Source organism: Astatotilapia calliptera, chromosome 7 (genome assembly GCF_900246225.1).
Source record: "Astatotilapia calliptera chromosome 7, fAstCal1.2, whole genome shotgun sequence".
Lineage (NCBI taxonomy): Eukaryota > Metazoa > Chordata > Actinopteri > Cichliformes > Cichlidae > Astatotilapia > Astatotilapia calliptera.
In genome coordinates this window covers 32668935-32687433 of record NC_039308.1, presented here as the reverse complement: position 1 = coordinate 32687433, position 18499 = coordinate 32668935, and the positions used below count along the sequence as shown (strand labels likewise).

Here is an 18499-nt window from a genome sequence, read left to right as displayed (position 1 = left end):
CTGCGATCAGAAGTTCACTCACAACCTCAGTCTTGGTTAGTTAAGAGCTGGCAATTTGGATGTTGTGGATTTAATAAGTTTAGAACAGCCGTCGCCTGCTCTGAAATTTTGTGGGTGAGAGAATAGAACATATTTATTATTCACAAGAGTTCAACATTCAAATTGGACCTATATTGCAGTTGTTACGGTCACTACTAGTTACCCAGGCCACCCTGAGGGTTAATTGGCTGTGCTAGTCTCTTCATGAGCCAGATTAGATGTATTATTTATATAACCTGTATGGTTGGGTGGTGAGTGTGTACCCAGTAGGTGTGTGGGTGTGTCTCCTGGGAGCTGGATCAGCCTTCTGTGCAGAGGTCTGCCTTTGTGTACAATTGGAGCTGAGCTCAAGTGGAGACAGACCCGCAGTGTCTCCTGCAGTCATGCTCTACCATGTTGGCTGGTACTTGCTCCTGGGATGCCTATTGCTGGATTTATTGGGGTTGCATGTACAAGGTCAAAGACGACGGGATGGAAAGGTACTCCCTACTACGGCTCATACATGTACTGATTTTAACCTTTTCTTTGGAGTTTTCTGTTCTGATGCAAAGACTCTGGACAGGAGTGAAGTGCACTCAGTGTGGAGGTGCTTTTAATTTGGCTGAGGATGCTTTTGGTTCTAATTAATTCAAGGTTGCAACTGATGTGATTTTCAACTTATAAATACCCTAAAGATGCTCATAAAAGCAACCTTCTAAAACCTTAACTCTTTAATTATTTGTCTTATGCTTAAACACGCTTGAATTTTTTTTTAGTAACACTAAACAGTATAGTGAGATTCTCATTTCTCACATTTATCCAGGCTTGTGAACAGCACGTGGAATACACTTTCCGGTGACCCTTCAGCCTCTTCTCCTGGTCTCAAATCAGGGATCTTTCATATGTAACGGAAACAATTTGCATTAATGATGAGAACATTTAGTAGAAAAGATAGACCCCTTGGTCACTTTCTTGGATTCAGAACATTGCATTAGACAGATGTACCCCTGCATGGTTTATGGTTTGCCTGGCTAACTCTCTGTGGAGGGTTCAAACTACTTAAAAACAAAGGAAAATTTGAACATCAATGCACCATTTTTTGTGAAAACTATGATTCATGGGAACATTAGTGACAGTCATTGCCCATTTAGAAATGTTCTGTTGGTTATTTTATTATTTTATTATCTGTTTTTATATTGTTGTGGATGTGAGAGTTATTCACAAGGGCTAGTGTCTGTGTTGGCCTCCATGAGAGAGCATTTCTGGTCATCTGGCAAATCCAGCTACCAGTACTTAGTAGGCTGGAGAGCAGTTTTATTGTGCAAGAAAAGTTTAGGTATTTCTCCTCTTCTCCATAATTCTTTATGATCTTATTGTACATTCCCAGACCACCACTGTTGAACTGGTGGATGCTTTGATCACAACTAAATGTGCCATTTCTAACATGGGTGGTCCCGCTGGTTCTAAAATCCCTGAACGTGACACCGTTAATGCCACGCACTTGACCTGCTGAGCTGCAGTGAAGTCACACTCTGACTTGTGTGCACATGACACACACACACACACACACACACACACACACACACACACACACACACACACACACACACACACACACACACACACACACACACACTGTAGTGCCTGCCTCGCCTTATGTCTTGTCTGCATACCTGTGTCTTAGCGAGATTTATGGACCTTGCCATTTGATTAGCCTTTGTAGGAGCAAGTCTTCATTGTCTGTGTGTGCGTGCACATGTGTGTTGATAATAGCACTCTAGCCTGCAGCATCTTTGTCAGGCTGTGAGGCCCCCATAGATTTCTTATTACTGTCAGCTCCTTATGCCTCCTGAGACTTGAGCTTTGTGTAGATAGCCATTAATTATGCCCTGTGAACACCTGCCATAACTTTTATTTACTGTGTGTAAGAGTGACACATAAGTTAAATTGAGATTTTTATTTTATTTTTTTTAAGTGGATGAAATTTTAGTGGATGAAAAATTCTCCTGCTTTGTTTTTAATGGAACTGATGTCATTCTGGAAGTCATTCCAACAGCATTACCATGCAATGGTATTTTAACTAAGATGATAGTAAGACAATATGATGGATTAGGTTAGATTCAAGTCCCTGCAAGTCTGGCCAGTAGTTGCCTTCCAGCCTTGAAGGTTGGAAAAGCAAATGGAGAAGCATAGTTATGCCCTTAATACCTGGATCTATTAGTCAAGTGTTTGTATGAATGCAAATGATGTTGCCTTTAAGACATTTGGCACATTTCCTGTCAGTTAATTGGCTCATCTTTTTAAAACCAATACTGGCTGAATCCATCATGCTTTTTGCATGGTACTGTCTCTTTGCAGTCTTAATAAAACCTCATATATGTGACAAAAGCTTTGTTCTCTTGACCAAGTCTTTTGAAATTTCTTGACATCATTATATGCAAAATTTCCAAACTTAACTTTGCCATGATTCCTCCCTGCAGCAAAGTGTTGCTAGATGACGTTTCATTGTAACTAATAAGTCAGTCCATGTACCTTTACTTACAATTTTCATTGTGTTTGCAGTGCAAATGTGTGAGTCCAGTCTAAACAGGCATACTTAGATTAAAGAAGATAAACTAGTTTTCTAAAATTTTCATCTTTATTCAAAATATTTGCTATTATTAGCCCCAAAACAACAAATTATATGGATTATAATAATAAAACAAAATCATGGATTTCCCCAGTCACTTAAAGTCAGCCAAGTCTCAGGCTGTGCCGTTGCTGCACCGTTCCTTCAACTCGAGAAGTCTTGTTAGGATTAAAAAGCAAACACACACACACACGCATAAACACACACACTTTGAACATGCTTGCTTGCTCGAGCCTGCTACTACAGAACCTTTAGAGAGATATCGAGTGTAAACATCATCTTGGCTCATGATTTAAAGGCTCATAGAGTTACTTGCTGGGATTATTAGAGTTTTGTTTGACAGGATAACTACACAGACACATGCTATGCAACGTCTGCTCTGTAGATCATCTTTAAAACTGCAGTTTTAAAGATGACTCATGGAAGCCTTGGTGTGACCTTAGACTGAGAAGAGTTTAAACTTGAATTTCAGTTGTTTTTCACATTTAACACATTTAACATTATCCTGATGATACTCTAGGACCGTTACAGAGTGTAGAGAAGACCTGTTGATAAACACAATCCATTAGCTTCATTCTCCGTGTCTAACATTCACACAGGTCCAATACTGATGTGTAGGTTAGAGAAGTACAAGTGTGGGCCCCTGACCCACAGTTACTCAACTTTTTGCTCTCTAAATATGATTAAAAAAAACATGGTATAATGTGGTGAGCACCACTGTTAAACCATAAACAGTGTGACTGCAACATACTTCATGATATATTTTGTTATTGTCAAAACATTCCTTAGAATTAGACAAACCGACAGTGTTTCAGTACATTATCACTTTGACTTCGTTATCCTCTTTGTAGCACTCATCTCCAAGTTCAAAGGTTTCCTCTGAATACATAAATCCTTAATACACTGGCTGCAAAAATATGATTTCAGTTTAAGAAAAACAGCTGTGCACTTTGGTTCTTAGCAAATGCTGCTCAAACAGGACTGAGTAGTACCTCTTGAGGATTCTTCGGATGGATAGATATAGTCACAAGGAATTCTGGTTTCAGTTTATTGTGGGCATTCATTTATGCACAGCCCTCTTAAGGTCCCACCACAGTTTTTCAATAAGGATGGGGTTTGGACTTTGCTGGGCCTATTCTGTTTTAGATTTTCGGGTGTGTTTGGGATCATTGTCCTGTCGCATGACTCAGTTTGGACCAAGCTGTAGTTATGAGACAGACCTCACATTTGACCCTATAATACTTTGGTATAGAAAGAAGTTCCCGATTGACTCGGTGACCCAAAGAATGGGACAAGCTGTCCCATTCTTTGGTTGCAGAGCATTCCCAATCATCACTCCTCCACCACCGTGCTTGACATTTGGTATGGGTGGTTTGTTTTTGCCAAAAATGGTAAGACATCTTGTTTTGTCTCATCATTGTAAAAGGCATTTTTCCAGAAGTCTTGGGATTTATTGAGATGCAACTTTGCAAACCTAAGCTTGGCTCCACTTTCTTGTTAGAAAGATGAAGCTTTGTGTTTGCAACCCTTCCAAAAAAAGCCCTACTTGTTTAGTCTTTTTCAAAAGGTACTTTCATTAACAATTAACATGCTAACTGAGGCCTGTAGAGTTTTTGTGAGATTTTTTTTGCAGTTTCTCCAAGCATTGCACAGCCTGAATTTGGGGTGAATTTGCTGAGACTGCTGCCCCTGAGAAGACTGTGGCAATGTCTTAAGAAACACCTGAATGCTCCAGATCAGGAGCAAAAGTGCCAAAACATCTACTTCCACAGAGGCGGTCTCATCGGCTGATAATCAGCTAGTCAAGTGTCCTTGAAAACTTTCTTTTAGACAGGATTGCATGTTCATATTTGCTACTCTGGATATTATCTCCAGCAGAAATATTTTGTTTGATTCATAGACCGTATCTAAGCGATTGATGTAGCCACCATGACGTCACCTGTTTGTTTGTGAAGATCAGTTCTGAAGCCTTGAGCTTCAGCATCTTGGCCGTGTGTGTCCTTTTTTAAGACCAGATATGACTGTACTTGTCAGTGCTGTAAAGCATGCCTGTTTTATTTTCTATTTTACTCTAAAGGGGAAAATCATTTACAAAATGAATGTCATTTTATATAAAATTAGATTGGAAACTTGCAACTGAGTTAATAAAAACATCAGAAAAGTGTTTACTGAAGTAATAAATTAAGCAATACGTCTTTGTACTGTACATGTGGACTTTTTTCCAGCTAAAAGTTGCTCCTTGGTAGCCATTAGATTTATTTTATAATATTTTATTTTAAGACATTAGTTGGCTTTATTTTTTAGACCTGGAGGATATACCCATGCTTCATATGTGTGTTCAGTTTAGAGAAATAAGATGTTTTGGAATTTATTTTTCTTTTTTGCACAATGACAGTATATTTTTATCCATCCATCCATTCGCTTCCGCTTATCCTTTTCAGGGTCGCGGGGGGCGCTGGAGCCAATCCCAGCTGTCATAGGGCGAGAGGCGGGGTACACCCTGGACAGGTCGCCAGTCTGTCGCAGGGCCAACACACAGGGACAGACAACCATTCGCACTCACATTCACTCGCACATTCACACCTAGTGGCAATTTGGATTAATCAATTAACCTATCCCCACAAGCTGCATGTCTTTGGACGGTGGGAGGAAGCCGGAGTACCCGGAGGGAACCCACGCAGACACGGGGAGAACATGCAAACTCCACACAGAAAGACCCCGGCCTGATGGTGGAATTGAACTCAGGACATTCTTGCTGTGCGGCAACAGTGCTAACCACCGTGCCACCGTGCTGCCTGTAGCAGTAGATTTTTATTTTTGAGTTTATTTTGTGTACATGTGTAACAGATTGGAATATATAAAATACAACATATAACATTCAATATATCCTAAAGGCTTGTAGTCACTGACAACTATCAGCACCTGGCTGACTGGCAGATGTATAATGGTATTCCAACTAAGTATGACCTGTGCTGGCTCATAAGGAAGTCCCTCTGACTGAAAGGGAGGTAAGTGGAGGAGACGATGTTGACCAGAGGAGATCCAGTGTCACGTTATCAGCTGGGCCTGTTTGACTGAATGTGGCCGGGGATAAGAGAAAAAGAGAAAGAGCTTTTGTTTCCATTCGGGGCACTGGCTTTGGCTCTTGCCTATCTCGGGCCTTTGCTGGCCCGGCTGACTGGCCCCATTGCACAAGGCTAATTGTTGGCCTGTTGTTTCAGATGAATGAAAGCCATGTTTAACTTATTTGACATGTTTCTGGATGTTTGGGCATGTCATTGAGCATGCTGAATTGATTTTTTCCTTGATAAACAACTATAACCAACAAGAAAACAGAGCCTATCTATATACTCATATCTGCAATCTTTCCAGTGCATTTGTATTCCTAATATTTGTTGCTCTCATTTTCCTATAGCTCTGTTTACGTCCCATGGAAACTTTTATTTAGTTCTCAGATATCGTGGAAGGGTTATGAACTGTTGCCTTCTCTGCTCACTGTGCCTTTTCTGCTGAAAAAAGGCACAGGTTAATGGTCCAAACATAAAACCTAGTTTCACTTATGTGCCAAAAGATATTGGAATTGTTACTAAAAAAATTACAATGTGACTTCACTGGTTAAAATGTTTATTTAGCATGATTTGTGACATTGTGCGTGTACCAGGATCAAGACGTCTGCGTATCTCCAGATGACCAGTTCCTATAAACAATTCGGTTACATAGACCTGGCGTAGAAAGCCGTCTATTCTGAGAGATTATTGAATTGTATCTTGTGTTAGACCTTTGCACAATGTGTAAACCCCCGCCTCCTTTTGCTCTTCCTGTCCTTCTGCTTCCCATATGCCTCTTAGCTCCGCTTTTGTGCTCTCCATTTCAGCCCATTACGGTCATCAAACAAAATTTATAGCCCTGTGGTCCCTTTCCCCTGAAAGGCCTCTCTCACTATTCTCCATTCCCTAGGGCCCAGCATTTTGCTCTGTTTTGTTGTGTGTGTGCGTGCGTGCCTATGTATAAGTTCACATTTTGACAGCTGGCAAAGCTGATTTACAGTATGAACGATTACAGAATAAAGAGCAGTCGATTAAAGCTCTAAACTGTATAAACTGTTGTGGGGAGGTGTAAAACAGAGTTTGACACAGAGGGAGCCTATGTTGCTCCAGTCTAGAGTCTGTACTGAAGTAAAATTTCTTACAGTACAGTCTGCAAAGACAGCTGCTGTAAATATAAAGGCACTACGCAGTCTTGTCAAGATTGATGTTAAACCTAAGACGAAGATCCAACTAGAGATAGACGTGCTTTAACCTGAGTATCAGCTGGAGGATAGCAGAAGTCGCAGTAGGTAAAGCCGTGGAATTTGAGCAGAAATGTTCCTTTTTATAGTTTAGGTGAGGAGATCTTTATTGTCATTATTTACAACAGCAATGGTATCCCAACCATGCTGTAAGAAATGTGATGGCTGACCTACAGTAACGGTCAAAGAGCAGAGACTGGGGCACTTTGGAAAGGTTAAGTGCCGAAAAGAGAAGTTCTTAATAGTTTTGGGTTCAATTAGGATCTCAGTGTAACCCGCTGAAATGTTAATTAGAGACAGCGTATTTAACTATTTAGAAAATAAATGCCATTATCAGTAGTGGTGGTGTGCATTTTTATTTGCCAGATGGGTTAAAAGTAACTAACTAACTTGAAGGCAGATAAAATGAAATAATGCCAGATGTCAGTAAAGTGTTTTTTTTCTGTGGGTAGAGGCCTGTAGTAGGGGGAAATGTGGGTTTTTGTCATTTAGATTTAAAACCATCCCAACACCAACATTTCTTTATTACATAATAAATTTTTGTTCATTTAAAAAGTGTGTTGTTGTTTTTTTCAGACAGCTTTCAGAAAGAGCTTTTGATTTGACAATGATTATATGGTGTGTTTTGCTTTTGTCCACTTGTCATGACATTGGTTTCTCTCATCAACAGGGTCTCTACTGTCAGTGTGCTATTGTTCTCGTTTCTATTGACTGATGGTAATGGTAGTAAGGACATTTCAAACTGCACCAGGCTGATTTTTATCTTAGTATTTTTAAAGCTCATCAAACATTCCACCACAATAATGCAGAACCAAACAATGAAAGATTCATACAAGTGCTGACATCAAACAGTGCTACAAACCAAAAAAACCCTGCTTTGATGTCTAAAAGATGGAATGTGAGCCCCAATTCTTGTTTTCTTTCTTGACAGAATGCGTTCCTGCATCGAGAAAGTTCACGAGGCGATGGGACGGTCCCTTCTAGACCCAATCGGAAAGGTTCAGTAGGTCGTGGGGGTGTCCTTTTGGTGGATGAGGACACTGACTTGTTGGATACGATCTTCCAAAATGGCAGACAAGTGAACCCACGGTTAAAACCTTCCAGAAATGGACCTAAGGGAAGCCAGAAAGGGAAACCTGAACTATCATCTAAAAACATGGAGGAAAACATTACCACAGAGAAGAAGAAAGATTCTAATGGGAGGACTTCATCGCTGTTTCCTGGAAAGCCTTCAGATGATATAATAGACCTGGACATTGGAGGTTCTCCTAAGAAACCCTCGCTAGGTTTTCCTGCACCTCCTAAGATTCCTTCAGATCCCAGATCCGCCACAGATTCTAGCAAAGAGACCACAACTATTTCACCTTTACCTGATGTTAAGGGGAGCTCCCGCACCACGCAGACTTCCATACAGTTTGATCGTAGACGTGAGCACAAAGGCAGACTACCAGAAAAAGGCCGCCCTGCAACTGTAGCCATTGTGTCTAGAGATGGAAACCTGGTTTTGGGCTCAGATGGCAAAATGTACCGGCTTCAGAGAGGCCCACCTGGCCGAATGGGTCCGCCTGGGCTGGAAGTAAGTGGCCTTTTGGTCTTCTCATTGCTCTTTAAAACCCGTTTTAATTCTATTGTATGATCTGTTGTAGTTTGCTCTCTCTCATGTCCATATCTCAGTGAGAATTTTTGGCAGAGTTTATTCAACTTGTTCATTTTGCTTATCAAAGCAAAGGCCTTCCTGTTTGTTTAAAAGTAAATTGGATGTATAATATTGGTCCATTGTTGGATGAGATGAAAAAAAAATCTTTGTGAATGAAAAGAGTATAACGACTGTTTGCTTTTACAGCTTACAAGCGCTGTTCTCCATCAGCTGCCATATGAATCTGATTAGGGGTGGTTACACTCTTCAAACATGCGCTGATCCACATGTCTTTGTTGCTGTGATGGGAGCGCTCGCGCTTAGGGAGTCTCAGCCGTTTGTCATAGCATTACCCAATATGACAGGATTACCCTTTGGCTTCCAATCTGATTGGTCGGGAGGAGTAAAGTCAGGTCATACTGTCTAGTTGGAACACTTACCTGGTTTAAGAAGTGGGTCTTAACTGTGACTGCAGGGTAGACAGAACCAAAAGCAGACATCACATCTGGTTACGTCTGGAGTCACGCTGCCATAAAATCCACAGAATAACTCAGCACGATTAATGTGATTAGACCCAGCCGAACATGAGGGAAAATGTCCTGTTGGCTTTTCTGTCCACATACGCGGCACAACAGGTTCTTCTTGATCATCTTGAATCCTATCTCAAAGTAGAAAAAAGCATGTTTCAGGAAAGTACCTGGCTGCAAAAATTAATTGATAAAGGTATTTACATGATTTATCAAAATGACTCAAAAGGCTGTCAAATCCAAAATCTAATCAACACCTATGTAAACCTCTGATGATAATTTTTCTTGACTCACATCAATTGCCTGATAACCACATACGGTAGCTCTCACTAATGTCAATCTAAAGATGAGTTAACTTATTATATTCAAACTTTTCAAAAGTGATTACACCGTCTTCCTTCCATCAATTTGCATTGCAAGCTTTATGTTGTCAAAAAGTCTGGACTCACATTTGAGGATTTGTAGGGATTTCAGTGTTGTAAAACTAATGCCCAAAATCTATGTGGTTGTTGATAATCCTGGACCCTAGGCAGTTTGTATAGTGAGTTTCATCTAGATTAATTAATGTGTCAAGGAGGCGTTAGGTAACAGAGCTACACAGCGAGCATTATAGTAAGATTCAGGACAGACTTAAACAAACTTTCTGTAAATTAGTGTTCAGACTTGGTCAGAATCCATAACATAGGCAGAGTAATCCTGAAAGATTCATCAAGATTTACCAAATTTTTGAATTTTTCCAGATCCTACAGGAAGCACCAAAGAAGCCACACACAGTTCCTATCAATTTACAACAGCGTTACTGAACAGTATAACCTGATACGCCTATCTTAAAGTGTTTTATTGTTGTAGGTGTAGGGAGGGAGCTCTTGTAAAATAAATACCTTTTGGTCCTCAATGTGCCACAAGCTGTGAGGTTTTACAAGGATCGAGTATTATCAGGTCAACTTTTTTGCTTCTACAAAGTAGTAGAAAAGTCTTAAATGTCAGGGATAAACTGTCACGTATCTGTGGCTTGTTAAAGTTGGTGATAAATACTGTTTTGTGTCGTGACAGCTGATTTATCCTCATTGCTTTTGTCTTTTTCATTTATTGAGAGTTAATGTTTCCACAGGGTTGTCCTGGTGAGCCGGGCCTCCCTGGGTTTAAAGGTGATAAGGTAACCGAAGCTTGTTTATAACCTAGTAAGTCATGATGATATGTTAGGTTAAAGCTGCTTCTGAAATAATATCTCAGATGGTATCTAATATTTAAACCTCAGTTTCAATCCAAGACATGTTTTACTTAATCGTCCACAGTGGACTTCTGCTAACTCCCATTAAGGTTATTTATGCCAAAGTTCAGTACTCTTTTAAATAAAACAAGAACTAATATATTATTTACCACATAAATTGATTTATCTTTCACAAACAGGGTAAGACAGGCCCTGAAGGAAGACAAGGAAAAAAGGGGGAGAGGGGACCTCCTGGACCGCCAGGTTTACCAACCCTCTACCTGTGGAGGAACACTGCTGAGGAATGGGCTGCATTCCAGGTAAAATGTTCTGCTATATAATACTTAAGCTTAGCCTGCTCCACCGATATTGCAAAGTGCAGGGCCAGTGGCAGGGTACATCCTGAGCAGATTACCAGGACACCACAGGGCTAACACAGACATCTACAGACTCTTAGATTCACACTTATAGCAAGTTTAGAATCATAGGTTACTCTGACATGCATGCATTCAGACCATGGGTGCAAACCAGAGTACCTACTGGAAGAAAGTGCAAACTCCACACAGAAAGACCCCCAAGAGGAAACCTGTTGTTGGTTTATCAACTGCTTTCTTGGCCTTCCATTAAACATCAAGGCACCAAGTACAGAACACCTCAAAGAAGTTGTTTTTATATGTTCCTCTCTCCTTTGCCCTCATATAATTTATTGTGAGTCACCTAAAGGACACATAGGACTTGAAATGATCTTCGATGTTACTTAAACCCAGATTTCCAGACTATATGTGAAATCTTTAACCCTTCGGTTATCATGCATGCAAGTTGATGATCTGTCCTCATCTGTTTAATCTGTTTCCATTGGACGCAGCTGTGTGTTGTATAAGGCACGTACTTATACACACACGCATATAGTATGCCAGCATGATGGGGAGCTTCAAGTCAGTTATTGAAAAAAGATGACAGAAATAAAAGTCTGTTAGTGGTTTGTGAAGGCGATTTGTTACTGTGTGTGCTTTGAACTACTATATGTGGACAACCTGCTGTGGTCACTATTTGTTACTTAATGTGTGTTTCCATTTTTCTCGCAGCAAACCAGTTTCTACCAGTTGCTTGCTGCAGGTTGGCCTGTAAGTACGCTCTTCTAAAAGCTGTTCTGTGTTTCGTTTGTTTCTGTGAATCTGAGGCGGGTTTCTTCTCTGTGAGCTTGCAGAGTAGAGAAGGCCCCGCAGGACCACCTGGAGAAATGGGCAGGCCTGGCAGACAGGTTAGAGATGAGTTCTTTTTAGCAGTATATTAGTGCATGTTACAAACATGTTCCCATGTGATTTAGTGATTTTCTTTCACAGGGGCCACCTGGTGAACCTGGGGAGCGAGGAAGACCAGGGATGCCAGGAGAGATGGTAAGCAAACAACCCAGCATTTCCTGCTCCAGAAATTTCAGCAAGTTTGGTATCAATAAAAAAATCTGCTGTAAGGCCACAAATTTGATTTAGTATGCCAAAGTCAACGTGTAGAAAATAACTTGAGATAGATGGATGGATGGAATTCCAGCAGTAAATGTAATACCAAATGCAATGAGCTGACACATATTAATACATGAAGCCTGTCCTGAAACATCCTCTTTACATGTTTAATTTTATTATTTGGTTTTAGTCATGAATGTGATGAATATCTCTAATTTGTGTCCACTTTGCCATCATTAAATCACAAAAGTTACACACCCATTTTTAGTAAAAGCTGACACATTTGGTGTCGCTGTAAACATTGGGTGGTTCATCAAAGCGAACCAGCCAATGTTGGGTATTGAGCAAGTCCACTGTGGACGATTAAGTGCTAATTTGAATTAAGCGTCACATAGCTGGTTGAGCAGAGTGAGTGCGGTTAAAGGGAGTGGGTGTTTGGAAACCCCGTGTGCATGAAACTCCCTATGATGTAACCATTCTCATATTTAGAGAAAAAACTTTTTTTAACTGCAAAATTAAGACATTGCATATTTTCTGTGAGTAAATTTGATTACGCTGAACCATAGTTAATCAAGTTTTCTATTGTGTTATGTCATAAGTTTCACATTATCTCAGTGGGACCTCGTTATTTGTCGCTTATTGCCTGGTTTTATTAAATCTAAAAAACTCTGACTTTGTTTGTGTGAATGGCTTTTTAAGGTAGAGGCAAATCTTACATCCATCTCAAAAACCGTCTCAAAATACATAAACATGAGTCCTGGAAGTGGGCTCTGACTGTATGGAAACTGAAAGCCAGGGCCATCTATTGTGTGAGGTCTCAGCTGGGTGATGAGAAACAGTGTGGTTTGGGATTGTTGGAAACACTCAGTCACCTTCGCTGGCTGAAATGTTTGGACCCATGTGGCAGAGAATATTGATCTACTGTTTGTGTTTGTTTGTCTGAGTGACTGTGTAGCCTACGCTGACAAAGCACCTTGCTGTTTGTGCAAAAATAATCATACATCAGCACTGTAAGCAATGCTGGGGTGTGTCAGCATCAATCATGGGAAATTCAAATGTGTTATTGACATTAGAAAAAATCACAAATAAAGGCTCTTTGTAAAATCCTATTAGAGCAAAAGAACACAGAGTAACTGATGAAATGTAAATGGATTAAAAGTCCCTGTTTTGCATAATAATCTTTTTCAAATAGTATTATTACTATATTAGTTCAGGTACTATTAACATAGTACTTAAACAATACTATATTAGTACTGTTCAAGAGGCTGGTCATGGTGTAATGATGTGGGGGATCCTTTGTTGACACACTTTGGGTCCATTTGTTCTGAATGAACTCTGAATGTAATAAAGGTCGAACTTATATAAAAGACTGTGTCTCTAAAATCACTGGCTATGAGGTGACTCAAGATAGAATCGCCTCCCAGTGTTTTAAACCTAAACAAAAGGAAAGCTGTACTAAACTAAACAGGGAGTCGGTAATGCTCATGAAGTCAAGTTTTCAAGTCAAAAGTTGGACATGGGATTTAAAGTTATCTGGTTCAGGCGTCCCAGTATAGCTCACTGGTTGAGCATGTGGCCTCATGCATTTCTCCTCCCACACTCTCTCCCCTCCTGAATGTTGGCTCTTTTTTTTCAATCCAGTGAATGTGTAACAAAAATTAACTGTAATACAAAATAAAAATAGTCACATGCCTAAGTGTCTTGCATAAACCAGCAATATAAAATACCTCTCTCTTCATGAGAGAGCAGCATGTCCATCAGTCTAACCCTGTAAAGCTGAATAAAAATGTAGGTTTTGTCTTTGGAGCCATTCACACATTGTATGTTTTTGTAAGTATGACCATGTTGAATCTGTAGGCTGAGATTCTGGATGTTTATCCATTATTACGCTGACTTGACTAGTGTGGCACACTATTGCAGTGGTTAGCATTGCCTCACAGCCAAAGTTTGCTGTGCAGAGTTTGCATGTTCTCCCTGTGGCTGTGTGGGTGTCCTGCTGTTACTCAGGTTTCCACCCACAATCAAAACATGTATGTTAAGTTAATTGGCGATTCCAAAGTAGCCATAGATGCAGATGTGAGAGAGTGTGGTTGTGTGTTGTGTGTCCTCTGTGTTAGCTCTGTGATGAACTGGCAACCTGTCAAAGTTGCCTTTTGCTGTATTTCAGCTGACATATAGACTCAGCACGACTCCTTAGCTTAACCACCCCATGTGATTGTTGTACATTAATTGGTTAATTACTTTTTTGAGTAAGAGGGGGGAAAACACAGATAACTGAGATCCCTGGATAAGGTTAAATGATTACTTTTTCTTAAGATGATTCATAACCAGCATATACAGGAATGCAGTTTCCTGGTTTATATTTGAGTGGAAACTCCAAAAGAAAGGCCTCCGTTCGCAAACCCGTCTGGTGGGCTGGATTGAACGTATTTGTTTCTTTTTGACGATACCAGCTTAGGTCATTTGTAAATTTGTGGCTTTTTGTTGTAAACTGAATATATTTGAGGTTTTGGACCGTTAAACAGACAGCGAACAGCACACAGACAGCAGTTGTAAACATCAGCCTGGGCTCTGGGAAATGTAGTTGTGGTCATTTTACAGTATTTTATGATCTTTTGTAGAATAAATCAGTTAATTAAGGTTACTTAACAGCTCTTTGACCCTCTGCAGGCAAAGTTTATATAGTGCATTTGTAAGTAGCACAGAAACTTTCAGTGAACTAAGACCTTCTTGCTCATAACAGCTAAATTGGCTCTGGTGGAAACGCATAATAGCAGGTCACAGTATAAAACAATAATTAATTCAACTCTCGTAAAACCCAGTTGTCATTTAAATCATTACAAAACCTACCTGGTAAAAGAATTCTTCATCCCAGATGCAGTGTTATTCAGTGCCAGCACAGGTGGTTTAGCCATTCACTGTGAATCGTTTCCCACCTGAGTTCTTGCACAGCACAATCTTCTAGACAGTGTGTTGCCATATAGGCGATACCTTGTCTTTGTGATGAATTGCTGCTCTTAGTTGGAGAGCCAGTGTCTTCACAGTCCACACTGATAATTTATAATATCTTTCCCACTGTGAATCTCTGCGCTCCATGGATTTTACTCGCTGCAGTTCCAGTTTATTTGATTACGTATTTGTATCTTTTACATTGTCAGGTTTGATAGTTGTCTTGAAGTAACAAGACAACCATATCAGAAGTAAAATATCAAAACTGTCCACCAGCAAGCTGCTGTATGAGCATTAAGTGTCTGATTTATGCTGTCTGACAGGGGGATCGTGGTCCTCGTGGCCCTCCAGGACGATCTGGGACTGCAGGGCGAGATGGGGACAATGGGGAAGATGGTCAGCCGGGGTCACCTGGTGTTCCTGGATCACAGGTGGGCATATTCTATTTATGTTAACTGTTAAACAACACGCAGAGTATGGGTGAGTGTGACACAGATGGTAAACTAGTGTATGTTGAGTGTTTTCTGTTGAAACCTTCAGGGCCCGTGGGGATACAGGGGGGAGCGAGGACCTAAAGGGGAAAAAGGTGATGAGGTGAGTAATAAAACAGCACAGACATTTTTGATGGAGCACAATCTGTGTGTTGTTTAAACATTTGATTTACTGCTGTGAAATGATGTGTATGTATTGGCAGGAACATGTTTAGACTCTGTGCAGTCTTACTGTCACCTTTTAGCTTTAGTTAAGATTTGCTGTCGCTGTAGTTCAGATAATTGAAGCTTATTATGTTTCCGTGTCAGTGGCAGTGATGGCTTCTTTTTTAGAAATGTTTTCACAGGTCAGTGTTTTTAAGTGTTAACAGAAGAAGCTCAAATTCTCAATTCTTATACTTTTAATCCACATTTAATGAGTTTTTTTTAAGCACCTTCTGCTCAAAGGGGAAAACATTTATTTTGAAACATGTCAACTATGTGAAATTAATTGATGTTCATGCATATAGAAAAAAATATTGAAATGATGGATGTGTTCTTTGCTAATGTCTCCAGGGTCTTACTGGCCCCAGAGGTCCAAGAGGTGAAATTGGTGAACCTGGCAAGAAGGTACTCTTTGATTAATTGTATTTATTTTTTGATTAATCTTAAATATATAATTAGAATTACTTTTTGTAAAGATTGCACACTGGGTTTATGGATTGCTCTGGATCAACAGTGCTGTCAATAGTGGTCAGAGGAGGGGTAGACAATAATCCAGTGGCAGGATGTTGGGTTTTCCTGTGCTAGATACCACCTAGAGGTCTTGCAGAGTCCATGTTTTTTGTTTAGTTGAAGCCATTTTGTTTGGACCAAGTATATTAGACAGTGGTCATAATGCTTTGTGGGTTATGTGGATATAAAGATATCTGTTTTCAAATTTCTCTCCTTGTGTAGGGTGGAACTGGTTTACCTGGTCCACAAGGCCCTGTTGGACCCCGCGTGAGTGTCTTTTATGGTTTGCTTTATATGTGCAAAAAACTAGAAATTTCAGTTGTTGTTTTTTTTACATGATATTTATAACTCCTTTAAAGAAAAAAGGGTGGATCATGAGCCAGGAGCAGTTTTCCCTTTATCTCTTTTACAAAGCAGCTCATACTCTGTAGTCAACTGGACAAGATGCCAGCGCATACATTCAAAATTAAAAATGTAAAAGTATGACAGTTCTTATCCAATAGATTTCTTATTACACCCAACTAGTGAAAAATAAAATGATCAAAAAACTTTGTTAAAATTGGACATGCGCTCTGTAATCTTAATCTCTAATTCAGGCCCCCTTTGAACTTTCAGTTTCAAACAATGAGGCATTCACTTTACTCGCTTTACTCGTTGGTCTATCAGTGATTTTACTTTGATTCTGCCTGGCGAGAAAATGGAGTCTCTGACTAAGCTTTAGTATCATTAATCCTCTCTTTGTATACACTCTTCCCCATGTACTTTAATGGTATACTGCTATTAAGCTGACATCTTTAATCTTTTCTGCAGGGGCCTCAGGGAATCCGAGGTGGCGCTGGGCCAGAGGGACCCCCTGGGCCTGATGTGAGTGAGCCGCTGTCTGACTCTAGTTCTTAGAGCCTTAAAAGCAAATAGTCCTGTTTTTAGTTTGTGCATTGCACTGTCATAAATGAAGATACCAATACCTGCATTATTTTTTTTGTCTTTTTTTGGGTTATCCTATTTTTGCGACTTATTGCTGCTATTTATTGTGGTGATCTGTTCATTGAAAGGATTAAACTGCAAGTGCCAAACTACAAGTGCACAGTAGTTATGCCAAGCAAAACAGATGGAATTTGTACTAAAACAGATTTTCTTTTGTTTATGTTTTTCTATAATTAAAGGTTTCATATTACTTAAAGCCAAATTAGGGGCAAGTGTTGATGCCTGTTTTTTTCTCTATTCTTAAATGTATTAAAAGGTTTTATTCTTTGTCTGTTATTCATGCTGTTTTGTGCTTATTACCAGGGGGAGAGTGGACTGGATGGCCTCCCAGGTCTGCCAGGGCCACCGGTAAGCAGGCGGATATTCAGTGATTAATTATTAGTCTGTCTGTGCAAATTCCAGATGTACCTGCAATCATGTATGTGTGTGTCTCTGTGTGTCACAGGGTGCACCAGGTGCCACAGGACGAGTTGGCGCACAAGGAGTTAATGGCTCAAGGGTACAGCCACACCTCAAGTCTTTATTTTGGCTCAGTTGGACTGCAACTTAAAGATGATTTCCTCATGAGGCTGAAACTAATAACCACTTTGAAAAATATATATTTCTCTCTGTCTGCATGAATTTAGAAACACATATATACAATACTCAATTTGTAATGAAATTACAAAAAACATTCCCTAAACTGGATTTTTTAAGGATTTAATCACTTCTCAAATTTACAGTACAAGCAATTTTCAATAAATGTTTTATTTAAAAGAAGTTAAGTTAATATTTTGCAAAGATAACAAAGTTAGGTATCATTTGTGTCACACTGGGGAAAACAGTGGTTGGAGAATGCAGCATGAAAAAAACAAATATTGTGACCATGCAGAATGAACCTTGTTGCTCTGAAGACAAGAACCAGGTCTGCAGCCACTTACAGTGAGTTGCCATCTTCCAAATACCTTTGATTCATGGTGATAAAAAGCAATAATATGCAGTCAGTCTGCTGTCAGTATGTGATCACAGTTGCTTGAAGACAGGTTACCTCAAACCAGGCGACCTGTACGATTGCCGTGTGATCAACAGTGGTCATCTAGAGGTTGAGGGTGTTGCACAGTTTGTTGGGAACAAATTGGTTGCTGCAGCTGCTGTCGATCACCGAATGTCCTATTTTTATTCTAGTGTGACTGAGCTATTAGAGAAATCTCCCCCCTACACAGTATACTGGAAATTAATACCAGTTGTCTTGTGCTTGCCCCCCCCCCCCCCCCCACTCCCAAAAGGAAAAAGAAAAAATTCTCCAGCAATCTCTCTTTGCAGAAATCATGACCTAGTTCTCAAAAATATCTCCATAGTTTGTTGTGAGCAGTTTCATGTAGGGACATTTTCCTTTCCACTGAACCACACCCAGCAACTGTTTCCTCTGTGTAAAAGAACATCATGGCTAGAGCCTCATGTTTGTGTCAGCATGACAGGCTGTAAACACTGATGGTACTCCCCTCACTTGATGATGCAGTGTTTTGGATTATTGGACGTAAACTGCAGAAAGAGAACTGACATTTCTGCTGATTTTCACCCATTTTTTTAGGTTATTTTGCTAGGGCTGGGTGC

General features: G+C 40.0%; 1 protein-coding gene across 1 annotated transcript in view; it reads left to right on the top strand.

Moving 5' to 3' along the window:
• The window catches only part of LOC113026024 (collagen alpha-1(I) chain), a 125192-nt gene that overhangs the window by 58669 nt on the left and 48024 nt on the right, over window positions 1-18499 (top strand). Inside the window, exons 7-19 of the mRNA XM_026174418.1 lie at window positions 7867-8511; window positions 10210-10254; window positions 10509-10628; window positions 11394-11432; window positions 11516-11569; window positions 11652-11705; window positions 15041-15148; window positions 15258-15311; window positions 15764-15817; window positions 16145-16189; window positions 16733-16786; window positions 17210-17254; window positions 17352-17405. Of these exons, the coding sequence (XP_026030203.1) occupies window positions 7867-8511; window positions 10210-10254; window positions 10509-10628; window positions 11394-11432; window positions 11516-11569; window positions 11652-11705; window positions 15041-15148; window positions 15258-15311; window positions 15764-15817; window positions 16145-16189; window positions 16733-16786; window positions 17210-17254; window positions 17352-17405 (1371 nt within the window). The remainder of the gene's footprint in view (window positions 1-7866; window positions 8512-10209; window positions 10255-10508; window positions 10629-11393; window positions 11433-11515; window positions 11570-11651; window positions 11706-15040; window positions 15149-15257; window positions 15312-15763; window positions 15818-16144; window positions 16190-16732; window positions 16787-17209; window positions 17255-17351; window positions 17406-18499) is intronic.